This window comes from Zalophus californianus, chromosome 3 (genome assembly GCF_009762305.2).
Source record: "Zalophus californianus isolate mZalCal1 chromosome 3, mZalCal1.pri.v2, whole genome shotgun sequence".
Taxonomy (NCBI): Eukaryota; Metazoa; Chordata; class Mammalia; order Carnivora; family Otariidae; genus Zalophus; species Zalophus californianus.
This window is the reverse complement of record NC_045597.1, coordinates 2566520-2588231: the sequence shown is the minus strand read 5'-3', so window position 1 is coordinate 2588231 and position 21712 is coordinate 2566520. Positions and strand designations below refer to the sequence as shown.

The window sequence follows — 21712 nt, the reverse complement described above, 5'->3', positions numbered from 1 at the left end:
TTTTCCATGACGGGACATGGCTGAGCATCCCCAGGGACTGCCCGCAAGGCCAAGTTGCAGACTGGCCAAAATACAAAGTAACAAGAGACAATAAGTACACACACTCAAATGCACCATAATAAACAGAGAAATGGAAATTTAAAATCTAGCTGTCAATTTTCACCAAGTTAACAGGGAAAACGTTAACCAGATTAAGATTGTACCGAGTTCATGTGGATAAGGGAAATGGACACTTTCATACCCTGCTGGTGGGAATGTCGAGCAAACCTGCTATGCTACCAGAGGCCTTATCCAGAACATTCTGCATGCACACATCCTCTGACGGCCTCCGTGCTACACTCGTCATGGTGCAGCACCCCCGTGGGCCCCCAAGTGCTCATGACAATGCAGACTCTGCAATATCTATGAATGTTTAAAAGGCACACCCTCTAGTAGACAATTTGACATAATTTAAATGACCATCAACAGGATGCTGTTTAAATTAATTAAGGTGCAACAGAGAACCCAGCCATTCAGAAGAATTAACTCCATATGGAAGAAACCGATCCAAAAGATTCATTAAGTGAATAAAGCAAGTGCAACAGTGCAACCACTTGGGTGGAAAGAAAAAACCGAGAAATGTATTTACACATGCGCACTGTGCCAAGAAGCTGGCGACAGTTGCTCTGGGAAAGAACACGGGCAGCTGGGGAGCGTGGCCAGGGAGGAGGGCTCCTCACGCCCCGCGGCTCCCCGGCCTTGTCTGCAGCCTGCACCTTCCTGGGGGAAGCCCACTCCTTCTAAAATCACTTGCTGTAGGAAACAAACCGAGGGTTGCTGGAGTGGTGGGGGGTGGGAGGGACGGGGTGGCTGGGTGATGGACACTGGGGAGGGTATGTGCTATGGTGAGCGCCGTGAATTGTACAAGACTGATGAATCACAGATCTGTACCTCTGAAACAAATAATGCAACATATGTTAAGAAAAAAAAGAAGAAGAAGATAGCAGGAGGGGAAGAATGAAGGGGAGTAAGTCGGAGGGGGAGACGAACCCTTAGAGACGATGGACTCTGAAAAACAAACTGAGGGTTCTAGAGGGGAGGGGGGATGGGTTAGCCTGGTGATGGGTATTAAAGAGGGCACGTTCTGCGTGGAGCACTGGGTGTTATGAACAAACAATGAATCATGGAACACTGCATCAAGAACTAATGATGTAATGTACAGCAATTAAAATAACAATGAAAAAAAGGAAAAAACAAACAAAAAATAAATAAAAAAATAAAATCACTTGTGGTGAAGGGGAAGAAGCAAGGTGCACTCCAGGACACGCGGTGTGCGGCGTGAGGAGGAGAAAATCAGGACTCCTACACAGATGGCTTCTTTCTTTCACAGCGAACGTTGGGAGGGTGACCTGGGGACAAACCACACGGCAGAGGCGCACTGGGGATGGCGTCCCGGGCCCTCGGCTCAGTGCTCCCTGCCGAACTCGGACAACACTTCATGCTCTCGGAAAATAGAGGGAAAGCGGAAAGAGAAGCCCTCCAACTGGAAACAAACTTGACAAACGAGCCTGCTGTGCAGCTAAGGGGGACCGCCACCCAGCAAATAATTACACTCTGCGCGGGCATGTGCCCAGCCACGTGACCCCCGTGCCAGAGGCTGAGAGTGACAGGAAGCGCAAGCCCAGCACCGGCAAGTCCACGGGGACAGAAAGACCAGGGGACGCTGGGGGCTGATGGGGGAGGGGAGGGAGCGCTTCACGGGCGTGTGGTTTCCGTGTGGCACGGGGAGCGTGTCAAGTAGATGGCCGGGTCGGGTGCCCAGCTCTGTGAAGACGCTAAGAACCCCTGAATAATACAGTGTACAGGGTGAAGCCTCCCTATGTGACTTATGTCTCAATAAAGCTGTTATTAAAACCAGAATTGCTAGAAAATCTCAACTTTACTCAATAGTTCTACTGTTAATAGGAATATTGGTATTAAATTTTACAACATGTCAATTTTAAGATAAAGCATGAAGCTGATATGCTGTCATAAGGAAACAAGACGTTTTGTAAAAGAGGAAAAGAGCTAAAACAAGCCAGTCCTGCCGTGTGAGACTGGATAGCTCACAGTGAACTCCAGCAGCTGACGACTCTGTGTGTGGGGGGTCCATCTCCTCCTCCAGCTCTGTCCCCTGAAGGGGCCTCGGAGCAATGTCACTCCAGCAGCAGCAAACACACCAAATGCCCAGATCTTGGCTCAAAATTCCATGTCCCCGCAAAGGCAGCGAGGCTCCTTGGAGAAGTGGCAGCTCTGGGGCCAGAGGCAAAGGGAAACAGGGCCGAAAGCAAGGATGCGCACAGGGCATTTCCCTGGGATGCAGGAACCAAAGGAGCCTCCTCCCCGCCTCCCCCCGGGTCAAATCTGGGATAATTTCTGCATAAAAAGGATAAAGACTGAAATGATATACACAAAGTACAAAAGCTGAACTTCTAGCAATATTGAAAAGAGAACAACAGAGAACCCCCCCTTCTCTGAAGAGGAGGGCCAGCCAGGCAACAGCACAAGACAGTGTGCTTCGCAGGGACTACTGACGTGCAGGACGGGGCGAAGCCTGCAGTGGACGTGAACACCACAGGCGGCAGGCTGTCAGGGAACAGGATGCCCGACGGCAGATAACCTCGCTGGCTGTCCACGCGCACGAGGAGATAAGAATCTCTACGTCAGAGAGATGTGGTGGCCGTCACTGACCCCAGCGGTCAGACCCAACATCACTAACGGCAGGACGGCCTGGCACCGTGGCCCCCGGAGGGCTGCCGTGCGGAGCCCACGGCACCGCGGAGGAAGTGTTCCCGCCAGATTTACCCCGAACTGAGTCAAGCCTCGAGGCCTCACTTCCAGCTACAGGAAGAACGGGAGACAGAAGAACGAGTTACATGACACCACAGAGAAACAAATACAAAATGTGTGACGTTCAACAAAACTGGCCTCGTGTCTTCAAAAAGTCAACACCGCACGGAAAATAAAAGGAGAGAGACTACTGTGGACCAGAAGCCAAAAACGCCCAATCACGGAGGAGCTCCCGTCTCCCCCCATCTGCTGCGGTACAGACGGGCCTGGAGGGCATCACGCTGGGTGAAACAGGCCAGTCACCAAGGGCAAATGCCGCGCGTCTGCACTTCCATGCGCTCCCCAGAGCACTCACCGTCCGTCACGAGATCAGGGAGCAGCATGGCGGACACCAGGGGCTGGGGAGGGGGTGGCAGGGACTTTCTCAACAGGGGAAAGGTCCAGTTTGGCCAGATAAGGAAGTTCTGGAGCTCTCTTGCACAATGACGTGAGCACCATGCACGTAACAGTTACGACGGTGACTTTTATGTTCTGTGTGTTTCACCATGATGAAAAGTATCTTCTGAAAGGCCCAAGAAGACACAGCATAGAAAATGCAACACAAGAACCTTCACTGGATCCTGGTTTGAACAAAATCAAGGCTATAACAGACATTGGGACACATGGAAAAATCCGAACGCTGAGGAGTCAGTGATGTTAAGGAATTACTGCTGACGTTTTCGGCATCTGGGCTACACAGGAAAACGTCCTCGTTTTGGGGAGTAGCACGCAGAATGGGGCAGTGTCATGATGTCTGATGGCTCAGCAACCGCGGTGATCAAGTACACAGCGTGCACGCCCCTGTGCACAGGCATATGCGTCCACCACTCCCGTCAGCACACAAAAAGCAGTAAATGTAGCAAAGCAGTAACTCCTGAATCTATGTGGCAGGTATGTAAGTTTAACTCTTCTGTAGGAAAATGTGTAGAGATTCGAACACTTCCACTTAAGAAAAGCATATAAAGACTATTTTATGAGGAGAACTCCCCTTTTGGCTTCCAGCGCCCCCATCCGCAGGGAATACGCTCCACAGCCCCTGTGGATGCCCGAATATGTGACAGGACCAAAGCGTCTGGGTTTCCCTGGACAAACATGCCTGTGAGAACATTTAGTGATACTGCAGGCACAGGGATTGATGACAACAACAGGACACAAACAACCGTGACGCTGTGATCAAAGTTACTGGGACGTGGTCTCCCTCTCGCTCAACATACCTTCCTGTCCAGTGCTCGCCCCTCTTGTGATGATGAGAGATATCGAATGCCCCCGTGAGGAGGGGAGCTGAGGGGACGGATGCAGCCTCGGGACGCAGCACGAGGCTGCCGGTCACGGCCCCCGGACCGCGTCCGTGAGAACGCGTCCACAAGACCGTGCACAGGGGGTGACTGTATGTAAATCTGGTAGGAACAGCTCGAGTGCTCGTGTGTTCAGGGGATGAGGGTCTGGTAACTGGCCTTGCATTTTAACATTTGCAATTAAAACTACATTTGGCTTGGGCGCCTGGGTGGCTCAGTTGGTTAAGCGACTGCCTTCGGCTCAGGTCATGATCCTGGAGTCCTGGGATCAAGTCCCGCATCGGGCTCCCTGCTCGGCAGGGGGTCTGCTTCTCCCTCTGACCCTCCCCCCTCTCGTGCTCTGTCATTCTTTCTCTCAAATAAATAAAATCTTTAAAAACAAACAAACAAACAAACAAAAAATAAAACTACATTTGGCTCTACGGGCCCAAAGATGAGTGAAGTGTTGGAAGTGCCCCCGTGCGTTCACGTGTTTTCCGCTCACGTGGACACTCACACGCCGCCCCCCGTCCCCATAGCACAGCGAAGCTGCTAAGCGACAGGCCGGCGCTGGGACAGGAAAAGGGGTAAATGGGACTCAGGGTAGCCGTGTGGGCCAAGGCCAGGGAAGAAGGTGGTGTGAGCGTCCGGACACAGGAGGGGACAGGCAGATGTCCGTGGGGGAAGCCGGCCCACGGCAGGCAGGGGACACGGCCGAGAACCAGAATGCCAGATACCACCGTGCTTTTACCACGAGAAACAGTAAGTTAAATGTGGAGGGAGGAGAAGCCTGTCAGGGCCGGGAGCACCAGGGATCAGAGACTTGGGGTCACCCCACACAGCAGCCCTCCGGACAGGTCGGTGGTGCACCGTTACCTTAATGGTAATGTAGTTTTTCAGCGATTTGGACATTTTTTCTTCGCCTTTCACGTGCAAATGCCCTGAAACAAAGACAGTAGTTTGTTCTGAACTGGGTGGAAGCGGGGGAGCAGGAATTACTGGGTGGAAGAGGGGGTAGCAGGAATTACTGTGAGGCTGACCCGCAGCCCTAGCTGCGGGTCAGCCTCACACGCCGCGCTCGTTCTGCAGGAGGCAAACACCCACGTCCGCGTTGCTACAGGACGGTGCCCCCCAGGAGGGAAGCCACAGCCGCACCTGCTGGAGGGTGTGGGGTCCGCCGTGCACCCCCCAGCACCCCCATGCCGCCCTGCCCCCCGTCCTGCACCCTGGAAACACCGGCCTGACGGCCTCGTCAGCCCAGCAGAGGCCAGAACTCTGCTTCTGCAAACCAGGCACCCAGCAATATCCACTGGATTTCGGCCGTTCCGACCTGCACGTCTCTGAGAAGGACTGATTCGATTTCCCGCTGCAGTCCGTTTCCGCGGGCTTCTTGAGAGCCTGGCACTCCTTCACCCCCACGTACAGAAGACAGGAGGACCCGACTCCAGGGCTTCTCAGTCCCAGCGGGGCTCCCCTGGGCTGTACGTTCACACGGTTTACTTCCGGGGCCTCCTCTCCTGACACGGTAGGACATCGAGCACAACGGGGCTCCACGGATGAGCTTTCCGAGAACTGGTGAAAATGTGGCTTCCAAACAGAAATATAACCTTCAACACGCACTGTGATGTAACATGTCCATACCAAACACAATTAAACTTTTTAAGTTGACAGTCGTTGGAAAATGAAACCCGTCCGACGACTTCTCTTGCATCCGTTTACATCAGGAAGGAGACACAGCTGTTCCCCCAGCCCTGGGCGGCCGTGGGATGAAGGCGATGAAGGAGAACGCAGTGCCGTGGGAGCATGGCCATGGCAGGTGTGCCCGATGGCTCATCCAGGTGCCGTGTGCCCACATCTGAGACGGGACGGGACGTGGCGCCTTGGTCGTTGGAGGGTCTCTGCCCGACGGGCTCTGTGCGCATTTATGCCGCAGGTGCCTTCCCCTCCAGCCCCATGCCAGAGGGAGACCGTGGCATGTGCCAGGCCCCGGGGGTTGTCTCTGGAGCCCCTGCGCAGCACCCACCCTGCTGGCCCTGGGTGGAACTGGGACCGTCAGGCTTTCGTCCTATTTCGGGAACCCGCCAGCAAGCCGTGTTGTTGGCAGAAATACAGGGTTTCAGCCACTGCTGGGCTCCCCCCGGGGATTACGATGCCAGAAGCAGCCACCAGGAGCGCTCTGCTTCTGCTTTGTTTCTTCCCAGACTCCCGCAGGCAGCGCAGTCGTAGGCCTGGCGTTGCAGGGAACCGAAGGCTGATTCAGGGACGTCGGTCACCGTGGGGGCACCTCCCGGGAGGACTTGGGGTGCGGGAAACACGGCAGTGGGCGTGCTCCGGGCCAAGCAGCCTCAGGGCTTACGGTCCCAGGAACCCGAGAGAAGTGTAACGTCAAGCAGCCCACCGCCCGCCAGACGGCACGCCTCTGCCGTCACCCCCCGCACCGAGAACGTTCCCCACATTCCACTCAGCCAGCACTTCTTCCAAAAAGGCACACTCGTAACTCTGATCTGGAGAGGTTCACATCCAGCTGCTTCAGACTCAAACACTGGGAGAGCCAACTCTGTTTCTTCACCGATCGGAGCCATGCACTTGCAAATGGAGCAGTTTCACCAATAAAGAAAATCAAAAGAACCAAAATAGAACAAATTAACACGAAGTCATGACTTACCAGAATGCAGAAAATAATTTCCCCACTGCCTGCACTGATGGAAGGCCTCACACTGGGCGATTTCGTTCTCGTGATGTGGAAAGGCCAGATCGACCCCGCCCGAGTGGATGTCCAGCTGGCTTCCAAACACCAGACTGCAGGACAGCGTAGAGACATGGGTTAGTTCAAATAGCACATTTACAGTTAATCCTCCCAGGCTTTATGCAACCAGCAAATGGATCGCAACTTCAAATCAATATGCATGGTAATTCAATTGATGCACACAGAAACTCAAATCCTGTTTTAATTTCACGAATCTCTAATTCATAGCTTTACCTCCTAGTAGAGAGATTTAATTCTCTTTGTTCTGGATATAATAGATGCTTTTAAAAACATACAAAATTGAGGCGCCTGGGTGGCTCAGTCACTGGGCATCTGCCTTCGGCTCAGGTCATGATCCCAGGGTCCTGGGATTGAGCCCCACATTGGGCTCCCTGCTCGGCGGGGAGCCTCCTTCTCCCTCTCCCACTCCCCCTGCTTGTGTTCCCTCTCTCGCTGTGTCTCTCTGTCAAATAAATAAAATCTAAAAAAAAAAAAAAAATACTAAATTACCTTTTCTTTTAATAGGTAGAGTTTAGTGGTTTTCCAACTTTAACAAAAGAGCACTATAAAATCAAGAGAATTTTTACTATGGCTTTTGAAAATATAACTATTTAGCGATCACATATGAATAACAAGTAACTGAATTCAAAGCATCACATTTCTGCTCCAATGCTTGCGTTCCTGAAAAGTCTCATGACCCACAAAACTGTACCCTACAACTAGCAGAGCTGCTGGGGACCATGGGGCTGGCCAGACACTCAAAGCCTGTGTAACTCTGTCCCCAGAGCACCTGCGGCCTACGGGCCAGGCTGAGTGCCTCTGCTTTGGACAACAGTAAAAACGTAACCGTCAGCTCGGTGAGAACATGGGCCTGTGGGCGCCCCGGGCAGACTTGGAGCTCCCAAGGCCGTCACCTGCCCCTGCGCACAGAACTCAGTGTACAGATGCTCGTGAATTCTCTAAACGTGGCTAAAAATAGACACTTCTTTTTAATTTTTTTTTTTTTATTAAGTAACCTCTATGCCCAACGTGGGGCTTGAACTCACGACTCCGAGACCAAGAGTCGCAGGATCTACCAACAGAGCCAGCCAGGCGCCCCCAAAATGGACATTTCCAAAGATGCCACAGCCTCACTGAGATCCCTTCCTGCTGACTCCCACTGGTCTGGCTTTAGAAAGACACGTCCACATTGGCCACACCAGTGGTGGCAGGAACGCACCAGGCCGCTAATACACATCCTTGGTGACGGGCTTTAGAGAGTCTCTGAGTCCCTGAAGTTCAAGCGGCACAAAAGGAGCGTGAGACCGTAGGGGCAGGGCCAGGGAGGAGAGCAGAGGGCCTCGTTTGTTTCTGTCTGTAATGAGTGATTCATTTTTACAAAGATCTGAAACAAAGCTGACACTGTGAGTACTTAACAAAGCTAAATGGTGAGGGCACCTGGCTGTCTCAGTCTGACTCTTGATCTCGGGGTCACGAGTTCCAGCCCCACGTTGGGCATAGAGGTTACCAGAAAAAATAAAGCTAAACTGGGTCTATGGTGTTCATTAGATTAGTCTCTACCTTATCTGTAAGTTAGACCTGTTTGAAAACAAGAGAACACCAACAAGGAATACAAGTCTATTTTCATTATTTAGAGTTCAGCAAAAACATTTAATGGTAACGTTACATTTGAAATTTACTAAATCTTTTCTACCTACTGTAGAGAAATTATTTGAATCTACAAAATATCTTTTTACAATCCAATATATACCCCACATTGCTCTTAAGTCAAAAGTATTTATAAACACACATAAGTGTGTGCAGTAGGGACTGAGGGCTGGACATGGTTTTTTAATGCAAAGCTGGGCCCTGCTTCGTGACGTCTCAGGGATTCCCGGGTGCGTTTCCAGAAGAGTCCTATCGACATCACCACAGGTGAGGGCAGTAGGGGAGGCCTGGTGGGAAATGTAGCGCCCCTCCTAGGTCCTCAGTAGAACAAACAGGACTTGGGTAGGCAGGTCATGGAGCACGAGGCCCTCCCACCTGGGGAGGGAGGGTCCACTCAGTGTCCACTGAGGAGAAACCAGCCTGGGGCACAGCACTCTCCTAGGACAGTTACTCCTGACGCGCACGCTCAGACTCGGCCAGCAAACAGCACCACAGGCGATGACCGACTGGGGAACCGGGTTTGCTGATCTTCAAGTTTGGGTGTAGCCAGTAGTCTGAAATGTTCATCTTCATTATATTTTCTATATGTTTCTAATCTTTAAAACTGTTCATTATAGTAAACATCTGCAATGAGCTGAAACCCATCAGATATGTGGAAATCATGCATTACTAAGGATACTAAAAACCCTCACACCTCCCCAGACGGAAAATAAATGTACAAGGTTATTCACTGCAGGTATTTGTAAGAGCAAAACACCGGGAACTACATGCTCATCTGTAGGGTCCTAGCTAACTGCATGACGGTCCGCCCACCCAGCACAGCACCACGACGCTGAGGCACAACAGCGGGAGAACCCTTACAGGCGGTTCTCAGGACCAGCGCTGAGTGACAAAAGACCTTACAGGCCTGCCTCCGAGATCCCACGGGCTCAGTTCTACACCACTGCAATAATGCAGGTATCACAATTAAGCGAGTCAAATGAACTTTCTGGGTTCCCAGTGCATAGAGCAGTGATGTTTACACTACCCTGTAGTCCATTAAGTATGCAGCAGCATTGTCTAAAAACAATGTCCATACGCCAGTGAGAAGATACTTTACTGCTTGAAAATGCTAACCATCTTGTGAGCTTTCAGCGAACTGTAGTCTTTGCTGGTGGCGGGTCTTGCCTGATGGGGGCGGCTGCTGACCCGTCAGGGTGGTGGCAGCTGTGGTTGTGGCAAGTTCTTCACAGTAAGACAGCAATAAAGTTTGCCACATCAGTGGACTCTTCCTTTCATGAACGATGTTTCATGAGATGCTGTTTGATAGCATTGTACCCACAGAACTACTTCCAAAACTGGAGTCCATCCTCTCAAACCCTGCCACTGCTTAATCAACTCAGTTTATGTCATATTCTAAATCCTTTGTTGCCATTTCAACAATCTTCACAGTATCTTCACCAGGAGAACATTCCATCTCAAGAAACTCTGTTCTTTGTTCATCTGTAAGAGGCTACTCCTCAACAGTTCAAGTTTTCTCATGAGATCGCAGTGATTCAGTCCCATCCTGAGGCCCCACTTCTGATTCTGGTTCTTCTGCCATTTCCACCACGTCCGCAGTGACTGCCTCCACTGAAGTCTCGAACCCCTCAAAGTCATCCAAGGGGGCTGGATCAGTGTCTTCCAAACTTCTGCTCATGTTGACACTTGACCTCTTCCCATCAATCCCAAATGTTCTCAGTGGCATCTACATTGGCAGATCCTTTCCAGAAGATTTTTAGTTTACTTCCCCAGATCCATCAGAGGAATCACTTTCTATGGTGGCTATAGCCTTACAAAATGTACTATTTAAATACTCCTTGTTCCATGGGCTGCAGAATGCATGCTGTGTGAGCAGGCATGAGCACATTAACCTCGGCCATCTCCATCAGAGTTCTTGGGTGGCGGGTACATTGTCAATGAGCAGTAGGGTTTTGAAAGGAATCTTCTTCTCTGAGCAGTAGGTCTCACAGTAGGCTTACAATATTCAGTAAACCATGTTGTAAAGAGATGTGCTGTCATCCAGGCTTTATTGTTCCACTTACAGAGCAGAGAGTAGATTTAGCATAATTCTTAAGGGCCCTAGGATTTTTGGAATGGTGAATGAGCATCGGCTTCAACTTAAAGTCACCAGCTGGCTGCATTAGCCCCTAACAAGGGAGTTAGCCTGCCCTTTGAAGCTATAAAGCCAGGCACTGACTTCTTTCCAGCCATTGAAGACCAAGATGGCATCTTCTTCCAAAAGAAGGGACTTCTGTCTACACTGAAAATCTGTTGTTTAGCATAGCCACCCTCATTCACTGTCCTAGCGAGATCTTCCAGAGAACTTATTACAGCTTTTCCATCAGCCCTGGCACTTTTATAGAAAAGACTTCTTTCCCTTAAAGCACATAAACCAGCCTCTGCGAACTTCAGACTTTCCTTCTGCAGCTTCCTCACCTCCCTCAGCCCTCACAGAACTGAAGAAAGTCAGGGCCCTGCTCTGGATTAGGTTTGGCTTAAGGGAATGTTGTGGCTGGTTTGATCTTCTATACAGATGACTAAAACTTTGTCCATGTAAGTAGTAAAGCTGTTTCACTTTCTTATCGTTTGTGTGTTCACTGGAGTGGCACTTTTCATTTCCTTTGAGAACGTTTCCTCTACATTCACAACCTGGCTGACTGTTTGGCACAAGAGGCCTAGCTTTCAGCCTGTCTTGGCTTTCGACCTGCCTTCCCCACTGAGCTTAATCACCTCTAGCTTTTGTTTGTTTGTTTTTAAAGATTTTATTATTTATTTGACAGAGATAGAGACAGCGAGAGAGGGAACACAAGCAGGGGGAGTGAGAGAGGGAGAAGCAGGCTTCCCGCTGAGCAGGGAGCCCGATGCGTGTCTCGATCTCAGGACCCTTGGATCATGACCTGAGCCGAAGGCAGACACTTAACGACTGAGCCACCCAGGCGCCCCCACTTCTAGCTTTTGATTGAAAGTGAGAGACATGTGAATTCCTCACTTGAACACTTAGAGGCCATTGGAGGGTTATTAATTGGCCTAATTTCAACACTGTTGTGTCTCAGGGAATTGGGAGGCCCAAGGAGAGGGAGAGCAAGGCGGAAACAGCCAGTTCTGGTGCAGTCAGAACACACACACATTTGTTGACTAAGTTCATCATCTCACACTGGGGCACACGAACATGGCATGGTTCACGTTCCCCCAAACAATCACAGTGGTAACATCCAATACTACGATCACATATCACCATACCAAATATAATAATAATAAGAAAGCTTGAAATACTGTGAGAATTACACAAACACGACACAGAGACACAAAGTGAGCAAATGCTACCGATGCCAACTGACTTGCTCTACACGGGGTTGCCACGGACCTTCAATTGGCAAAAACACCGTATCTACGAAGCACAGTAACATGAGGCGTGCCTGTTCAGAAGAGCACATGCAGTCTGCAATCTCCTGTACACCCACCACATGCACACACAAGAAGTGGCGCATCTGGCCACCAAGAGAACCATGGGAAGTACCAGAGGAACAGTCTACAGAGGAGGATCTCCAGTGCATGCTGCTGCTCCAGAAGAAGAGCTGGAAGGTGGGCAGACCGAAGACTGAGGAGCCAGCAAAGTGGAAGCTGGGTGGTGCTTGATGGGTCTGATCCACAACCATCTCTGGGGGAGCAGCAAGTAAGAGGAAGGTGGTTCGGGGAGAGACTGAGAAGATGGCGGAGGAGGAAGACCCTAAGCTAGCCTCGTCCCACAGATACAACTAGAAAATACTCACATCCATGTAAATAATCCACAGAACGACCCAAAGACTCACAGAACAAACTCCACAGCTAAAGGGAGAGAACAGACCACATCAAATAGGGTAGGAAGGGCAAAGACAGCGTCAGGAGCTAAAAGGGCCTGGCTGTCTGGAGGGAGCCCACGGGGGCAGGGAGAGGGCAAGAAACAGACTGTCATGCCGGGGAGCCCACATGAGGAAGATGAACCCCTGTATCATTTGGCTTTGAAAGCGAGAGGGGCAGAATTTCATGAGTTCTTACAACCAGCAGGACTTAAAAGCCTGGAATTGTAGGGGCGCCTGGGTGGTGCAGTCGTTGGGGCATCTGACTCTTGGTTCCAGCTTGGGTCATGATTTCAGGGTCGTGGGATCGAGCCTGGGTCAGGTTCCACCTTCGCTGCAGAGTCTATTTGGAACCCTCTCTCCCTCTCCCTCTGCCCTTCTCCACTGCACACTCTCTCTAAAATAAATAAATAAATCTTTAAAACCCAAAAGCAGGAATTTTTTTTTTTTAAGATTTTATTTGACAGAGAGATAGAGCACAAGTAGGCAGAGTGGCAGGCAGAGGCAGAGGCGAAGCAGACTCCCCACTGAGTGGGGGGCCCGATGCGGGACTCGATCCCAGGACCCTGGGATCATGACCCGAGCCGAAGGCAGACGCCCAACCGACTGAGCCACCCAGATGCCCCAACAGCGGGAATTTTAAAAATCAGCGGCTAGGCTCTGGGAGAGCCAAGAGGGTGTTAGGAAGCTGAGTTCCCACCCTTAAAGAGACACCTGACAAATAGCCCTGGAGAGGCAGGGATCGCAAGGAGATCCCTCCAGAAACCTCCAGGACCTAGAAGGCACCCCTTCCCTCCCCTGCTCCTCAGCACAAACACACAGCCACCTGTGCGAACCAGTGCCACACTGAGGCTCATTATCTCAGTTTCTTACACCAAGTGCCCTGCCCGTGCCGTCTCAGCCCCAGAGCTGCAGGTCCCCTCTCCCAGAAGACTGGCATAAAGCTCACCAACACCACATCTCCCAACGCATGCATTTTGTGGGGCCTCGATCCTGGTGGGGGTGGCTGGTTAAACTGCACCCCAGACCCACACACCCTGTGGAGCAGCCCCAGCCACCTAGTCTCCACAGCAGCTGCGCATCCCCTGTGGAAATGGGCCAGTGCCCCTTGTTAGAAGTCTGCACCTGCCCACTACCTTCAAGAGCAAGAGATATAGCTGACTTCCCTAACACACAGAAATAGGGAGTTAGACAAAATGAGGAGTCAGAGGAGTATGTCCCAAATGAAAGAACAGGACAAAATCAAAGGAAACAGACATAAGTACTCTACCTGAAAGAGAATTTAAAGTAATGATCATAAAGATACTCACTGGGCTTGAGAAAAGAGTGGAGGATATCAGTGAGACTGTTAACAGAGAGAGAAAAAAGAACGAGTGATGAAGAACACAATAAATGAAATTAAAAATATGCTGGATGGAATATATAGCAGGCTAGAGGAAGCAGAAGAGCTAACTAATGACCTGGAAAACGGAGTAATGGAAAGTAATTAAGCTGAGCTGGTGAGAGAAAAAAATTATGCAAAATGAGAACAGACTTTGGGAATTCAGGGACTGCATCAAGCATAACAACATGCATGTTATAGGGATCCCAGAATAAGAGAGAGAAAAGGGGGCAGAAAATTTATTTGAAGAAATCATAGCTGAAAACCTCCTGAATCTAGGGAAGGAAACAGATATCCAGATGGAGGAGGCACAGAGATTCCCCCAAGAGAATCAACACAAGGAGGTCCACACCAAGACACACAGTAAATAAAATGGCAAAATACAGTGATAAAGAAAAAAACTGGGGAGGCGCCTGGGTAGCTCAGGTCATGATCTCAGAGTCAGGGATCAGGCCCCACACTAGGCTCTGCACTCAGTGTGGAGTCTGCTTGAAGATTCTCTCCCTCTGCCCCTCCCCCCACTTACACACTCTCTCCCTAAAATAAATAAAAGCAGCAAGAGAAAAGAAGACAGTTACACACAAGGGAAACCCCATAAGACTATCAGTGAATTTTTCAGCAGAAACTTTGCAGGCCAGAGAATGGCATGATATATTCAAAGTGCTGAAAGAGGGATGCCTGGGTGGCTCAGTCCGTGAAGCGTCTGCCCTTGGCTCAGGTCATGATCCCTGGGTGCTGGGATTGAGTCCCACATCAGGCTCCCTGCTCACTGGGGAGCCTGTTTCTCCCTCTCCCCCTGCCACTTCCCCTATTCGTGCTTTCTCTCTCTGTCAAAAAAAAAAAAAAAAATAGTGTTGAAAGATAAAAAAAAAAAAACAAAACCCTGCAGGCAAGAATACTCTATCCAGAAGGGCTGTCATTCAGAATAAGAAGAGATAAAGAGTTTCTCGGACAAACGAAAACTAAAGGAGTTCATGACCACTAAATGAGCCCTGTAAGAAATATTAAAGGGGTGATGCCTGGGTGGCTCAGTCGGTTGGGTGTCTGCCTTCGGCTCAGGTCATGATCCTAGGGTCCCTGGGACTGAGTCCCACATCGGGCTCCCTGCTCTTCGGAGAGCCTGCTTCTCCCTCTCCCTCTCCCCCTGCCACTCCCACTGCTTGTGCTCTCTCTCTCTGACATACAAATTTAGAAAATATTTTTTTAAAAAAGAAAAGAAATATTAAAGGAGACTCTCTTGGTGGAAAGGAAAGACCATAACTAAGTATGAAAAGGAGGAAACACAAAAGCAGTAAAAACAAATATATCTGTAAAAAATCAGTCAAGGGAGTCACAAAATAAAAGGAAGTAAAGTATGATACCGTATAGGTAAAACATGGCAAGGAGCAGAAAATGCGTTCAAGCTTAAGGGATCAGCAACTTAATACTGACTGCTATGTGCAGAAGATGTTACACAGAAACCTAATCGTAACCACAAATCAAAAACCAGGAATAGATATGCAAAAAATAAAGAAAGAAATTCAAGTATATCACTAAAGAAAGCCAGCAAACCTTGAAAGAAAGAAAGAGAAGGATCAGAGAAGAACTATAAAAATAACCACAAAACAAGTAATAAAAAAAACTCCCAGAAAACAAAAGTCCAGGACCAGATGGCTTCACAGGTGAACTCTACCAAACATTTAGAGAATAGTTCATATGTATTCTTCTCAAACTAGTCCAATAAATAGAAGAGGAACTCCAAACTCATTCTGTGAGGCCAGCATTACCCCGATACCAAACGCAGACAAAGACACCACTAAAAAAGAGAACTACAGACCAGTATCTCTCAGGCATATAGATGCAAAAGTCCTCAACAAAACACTAGCAAACTGAATCCAACACGGGGCGCCTGGGTGGCTCAGATGGTTAAGCGACTGCCTTCAGCTCAGGTCATGATCCCAGGGTCCTGGGATCGAGTCCCGCATCGGGCTTCTTGCTCAGCGGGGAGTCTGCTTCTCCCTCTCCCTCTGCTCGTTCTCTCTCTGTCTCTCTCGCAAATGAAAAAAAAAAAAAAACTGAATCCAACAAAATATTTTAAAAAATCATTCACCACAACCAAGTGAGATCTATTCCTGGGTTGCTAGGGTGGTTTAAATATTCACAAAACAATCAACATGATACATCGCATCAACAAGAGAAGGGGTAAAAACCATACAACCATTTCAATAGGTGCAGAAAAAGCTTTTGACAAAGTGTAACACCCATTCACGATAAAAAACCCTCAACAAAGCAGGTCTAAAGGAAACATACCTCAACATAATAAAGACCACATATGAAAAACCCACAGCTAACACCATACTCAGTAGGGGAAAACTGAGAGCTCTCCCTGTATGGTCAGGAACAAGACAGGGATGTCTACTCATCACTTTCACTCAACACAGTACTGGAAGCCCCAGCCTCAGCAGTCAGGCAACATAAAGAAATAACAGGCTTCCAAATTGGTAAGGAAGGAGCAAATCTCTATTTGCAGATGACACGATATTATATATAGAAAACCCTAGAGAGTCCACAAAAAAACTGTCAAAACTGATAAATGAACTCAGTGAGGTCACAGGATATAAAATCAATGTACAGAAATCTGTTGCATTTCTATTCACTAATAATGAAAGAGCAGAAAGAGAAATTAAGAAAATAATCCCATTTACAACTGCACCAAAAATAATAAGATACTTAGGAATAAATCTAGCCAAAGAGGTGAAAGACCTGTACTCTGAAAACTGTAAAACACTGATGAAAGAAATTTAAGATGACACAAAGAAATGGAAGACATTCAATGCTCATGGACTGAAGAACAAATATTGTTAAAGCGTCCACACTACCCAAAGCAGTCTACACACTTAATGCAATCCCTATCAAAATACCAACAGCATTTTTCACGGAATAAACAATAACAATAAAGAAGAAAGAATCCTAAAATTTGTATGGAACCACAAAAGGACCCAAATAACCAAAGTAATCTTGAACAAGAAAAACAAAACTGGAGGGATCACAATTCCAGACTTCAAATTATATTACTCAAGTTATATTGCTTGTAGTCATCAAACAGTACGGTACTGGCATAAGGAGATACCATAGATCAATGGAACAGAACGGAAAACCCAGAAATAAGCCCACAGTTACATGGTCAACCTTTGACAAAGCAGGAAAGAATATCCAATGGGAAAATGACAGTCTCTTCAACAAATGGTGTTGGGAAAACTGGACAAGCCACATGCAAAAGAAGGAAACCAGACCACCTTCTTACACCACACACAAAAATAAACTCAAAATGGATGAAAGACCTAAATGTGAGACAGGAATCTATCAAAATCCTAGAAGAGAGCACAGGCAGTAACTTCTCTGACGTTGTCCATAGCAACATCTTTCTAGATCTGTCTCCTGAGGCAAGAGAAACAAAAGCAAAAATAAACTATTGGGACTTCATCAAAATAAAAAGTTTCTGCACAGTGAAGGAAACAATCAACAAAACTAACAGACAACCTACAGAATGGAAGAAGATATTTGCAAATGACATACCCAACAAATGGTTAGTATCCAAAATATATAAAGAACTGATACAACTCAATACCCCAAAACCAAATAATCCAATTAAAAAATGGGCAGAAGACATGAACAGACATTTCTCCAAAGAAGACACAGAGATGGCCGATAGACACGAAAGGATGCTCAACATCACTCATCATCAGGGAGAAGCCAATCAAAATCAAGTCGCACCTGTCAGATGGCTATAATCAAAACCATGAGAAACAGTGTTGGCGGGGATGCGGAGAAAGGGGAACCTCGTGCCCTGCTGGTGGGAATGCGAGCTGGTGCAACCACTCTGGAAAACAGTGTGGAGGTTCCTCAGAAAGTTAAAAATAGAACTACCCTACGATCCAGCAATTGCACTTTTGGGTATTTACCCAAAGGATACAAAAATACTGATTCAAAGGGATACGTGCACCCTGATGTTTCTTGCAGCATTACTTACAAGAGCCAAACTATGGAAGCAGCCCAAGTGTCCACTGACAGATGAATAAAGATGTAGTATATGTAAAATGGAATAGTACTCGGTCATAATCTTGCCATTTCCAACAACATGGATGGATCTAGAGAGCATAATGGTGAGCAAAGTAAGTCAGAGAAAGACAAATACCTAAGTACAGAAAACACACTGACGACCCCTTGAGGGGCGGAGAGTGGGGGCAGGGGCACTAAGAGCACACCATCACGACGGGCACCGGGTAACGGACAGCACCGCTGGCTCACTACACTGCACACCTGAAACTAACATAACACTATTTTTTTTTTTACGATTTTATTTATGTATCTGACAGAGCACACAAGCAGGGGGGGCGGCAGAGGGAGAGGGGGCAGGCTTCCCGCGGAGCAGGGAGCCCGATGCGGGGCTCGATCCCAGGACCCGGGATCAGGACCTGAGCCGAAGGCAGACGCTTAACGACTGAGCCCCCCAGGCGCCCCTATAACACTTTATGTTAACTACCCTGGAAGTAAAATTAAAAACTTAATATAAAATAAAAAGAGGAAGGTGGTCCTGTCCCTGAGGGGCCTTTCCCTACACCCACCACCGAGGAAAGACAGAAGCACAGCAGAACTGTCCTGTGCGTGACAATCAAGAACCGAACTGCGAAGCAGGCCTTTCTACTAAAAAGGACAGGGAGGGGGCGCAGGGGAGGGGGCGCCTGCGGGGCTCAGTCATTCAGTGTCTGCCTGTAGCTCAGGTCGTGATCCCGGGGTCCTGGGATCGAGTCCCACGTTGGGGTCCCTGCTCAGAGGGGAGCCTGCTTCTCCCTCTCCCTCTGCCCCTTCCCCCTGCTCCTCTCTCTCTACCAAATAAATAAATAAAATCTTCAAAAATAAATAAATAAAAATAAAAAGGACAGGCAGTTGATGCTGGAAAGGTAAGCGGCTTGGCCAGGGTCTGGTTTCCCTAGGGAGCCTGGCGCCTCCTCTCCCAGCCCCACTGCCAGGCGGCTGGCACACCCACCCCCTCTGCTGGCCAAGTGGGGCACTGCGTGAGCTTGCACAGAACACAAAACCTTACCTTGAGATGGTGGAACATTCGATGTGCCAGCCCGGTCTTCCCTTTCCCCAAGGAGAGGCCCAAAATACCTCCTGGGGTTTGGCCACCTTCCACAGGGCAAAGTCGCTGGCATGCCGCTTGTCGGAATCAACTGCCAACAGCAAATGATCGATCAGGGGCAAGAATCTACAAAGGCAGACCCACACAGCGCGGCCATGACGTCCCCAAGAGGCTGGCTGCCCCTTCCAGCGCGTGACCTCACGCTACTCTTCTCCCCCCGTGACGGCCGGAAGGACCACCCAACACCTTTATCTAAGTCACGGCGAGGCCAGTTTCAGCAAGCAGAAGAGCCGAGATTTCGCACCGCGAACGCTGATGCTTCTTCCTAGGGACGCACTGAGCTGAGCTGTCTGCCTTCCTTATTCTCCTCCTGAGAAAGCTAGGTATGCCAGCAGGTGAGTTTCAGGGCACCTTCTCCCCCAGAAAGACAACTACACAGAGTACCAATGACACTGGAGGAGCAAGAGAACCCAGAAGAGGGGGGTTAGGGGACGGTACCCGGTTGTATGAGCCGGTACTGGGCTCTCTCTGCTCCAAAACTTGGTGCGGCCATGGTGTCCTGACAGGTGAGGGGATACACCAACTGCGCTGCATCGGACAGGGGACTATTACTCAGCACTAAAAGGAAACGAGCTATCAAGCCATAAAGAGACACGGAAGGTGGCTAAATCCACGGTCCCCAAGGGGCTCTGCCCTTGCCTGGGTCCCCATGGGACCTGGTGGCTTAAATGCACACTTTCACCTAAATGTGTATTCAGTGAAAAAAGCCAGTCTGAAAAAGGCCACCGAGTGTACGATTCTAACTTTATGGCATTCTAGAAAAGGCAAAACTATGCAGACAGTAAGAGATCATGGGTTGCCAGGGGTGAGGAGGGAGGGGCTTGAGCAGCTGCAGCACAGGGGAGGGCTGAGGGCCGTGAAGCGACTCCGTGACACGTGTCGTTACATATTTATCCAACCCAAGAATATACATCACCAAGCGTGAACCCTCATATACACCATGGACTCAGGGTGATGACGTGTCCATACAGGTCATCCGCTGTGACAGATGTCCCATTCTGGCGCGTGACGTTCATAACAGGAAGGCTGTGTGTGAGTAGGGTCAGGGGAATGTGGGACATCTCTGCTCCTAACCCTCAACTTCGCTGTGAACCTAAAAGTGCCCTAAAATAAAGTCTATTTTCTTTTAAAGATTTATTTATTTGAGAGAGAGAGAGAAAAACTCAAGCAGCCTCCCTGCTGAGCATGGAGTCCGACACGGGGCTGGATCTCACGACGCTGAGATCATGACCTGAGCTGAAACCAAGAGTCAGGCGCCTAACTGACTGCACCACCGAGGCGCCCCTAAAGTCTACTAAAACACAAAAGCGTCGCTGATGCTAGAACATGTGTCTCAGAAACATGTCCTCTGCTTCCCTAGGGCACAGAGGCAAACCCACCCGTGCGCGGTCTAGCGGCGCTCGGTTCTGGTCTTTCAGGAGGGAGCAGCATACTCATGAGTAAGAGTAACAAACACCATTTCTGAGAAGTCAAACAATACTGTTAGTAATTAAATATAAACGGCATCGCTGGGGCGCCTGGGTGGCTCAGTTGGTTAAGCGACTGCCTTCGGCTCGGGTCACGATCCTGGAGTCCCGGGATCGAGTCCCGCATCGGGCTCCCTGCTCGGCGGGGGGTCTGCCTCTCCCTCTGCCCCTCCCCCCACTCGAGCTCTCTCTCACTCTGTCCAATAAATAAATAAAATCTTGAAAAAATAAAAAAATGAAAAAACAAATGGCATCGTTTAGACAGCAGAGGATAATGGTTAAAGACAGAAATTACTTGGGACAATTTGTCTTTGGGGTTTTTGCTTGTCTTTATTTGGTTCCCTTAAATAGTATTTTTTTTTTAATTTAAAATTTTTTTAAAAATTATTTTCCATTTACTTCTATGTATATACTTCTTCTCCATAAAATGACTTCAATCTAACAATCATTGGAACAGAACAGAGCAGAGGAATAAATTAAAATACACCAGGAATGTAATATATGGTAAAATACCTATGGGGACTTACTATACGGCAAACTATAGATGGAACTGAGTACGACAGCCAGATGGCGGAGAGCGTTAAAACGCGACAGCACGACTGTGTGCTCCCATGGGAAGCCCGTGGCCGGGTGACTGTGCCGTCCCCCAGGAGAAGAGCTGAGGGAGGACATTCACAACCTGCCAAGGGACTTCACACTCCGAAGTTCCGTCTCTTTGAAAACAATGAGGGACATTTACAACACTGCTGGGATGGACGATCGGGCACCATCACTGGGTCTGAGAGGCCCAGCCTGCGCTTCAGACCCCAGACCCCGAAGTGGGAGGCTGGGGTCCACCCACCTGGCTCTCCGACGGGACCGGGGACCACACTGACCAGCTTGCCGTACTTGTCTCCTCTCGACTGCAGGTCAAAGTAGACGTTGCCTGTTTTATAAAGGTAATGAAGAAGTCATCATTTCTCTGAATCACCGAATTCTACTCCAGAAACCAACACTGCACTGTACATTAACAAGAAAAATTTAAATAATAAAAAAATCAGTTCAGAAAAGAATATGAACAATTACTAAAAATTAAAAAGAATTCATCATTTCTGAACCTTAAATATCAGCGTCTATCTAAGCATAGTAGCTAACAAGTAACTAGCATTTAAACACAGAATATGGCATCTGGCCTTCACATGGCCCCTGTGCTCCATCTCTAAATCAGAATGAACACCAGCACTGCTGTTTTGTAAGAGCACGCATCTGGGCACATCATGAATGTCCAGAGGTGGAAATGAAAACCCAAGTGTAAGATCTGCGTCAAATGTTG

At 48.8% G+C, this 21712-nt stretch overlaps 1 protein-coding gene across 3 annotated transcripts in view; it reads right to left on the bottom strand.

The window, feature by feature from the left end:
• The window catches only part of CARS2 (cysteinyl-tRNA synthetase 2, mitochondrial), a 45287-nt gene that overhangs the window by 9917 nt on the left and 13658 nt on the right, over positions 1-21712 (bottom strand). For all 3 annotated transcript variants that reach the window (XR_003519129.2, XM_027589576.2, XM_027589578.2), the window contains exons 6-9: positions 21242-21325; positions 18836-18965; positions 6787-6920; positions 4998-5062 (exon numbers count right to left, since the gene is read on the bottom strand). Coding sequence is in view for 2 of the 3 variants with exons in the window: in XM_027589576.2 (XP_027445377.1) it covers positions 4998-5062; positions 6787-6920; positions 18836-18965; positions 21242-21325 (413 nt within the window). In the remaining variant the exon portion in view is untranslated. The remainder of the gene's footprint in view (positions 1-4997; positions 5063-6786; positions 6921-18835; positions 18966-21241; positions 21326-21712) is intronic.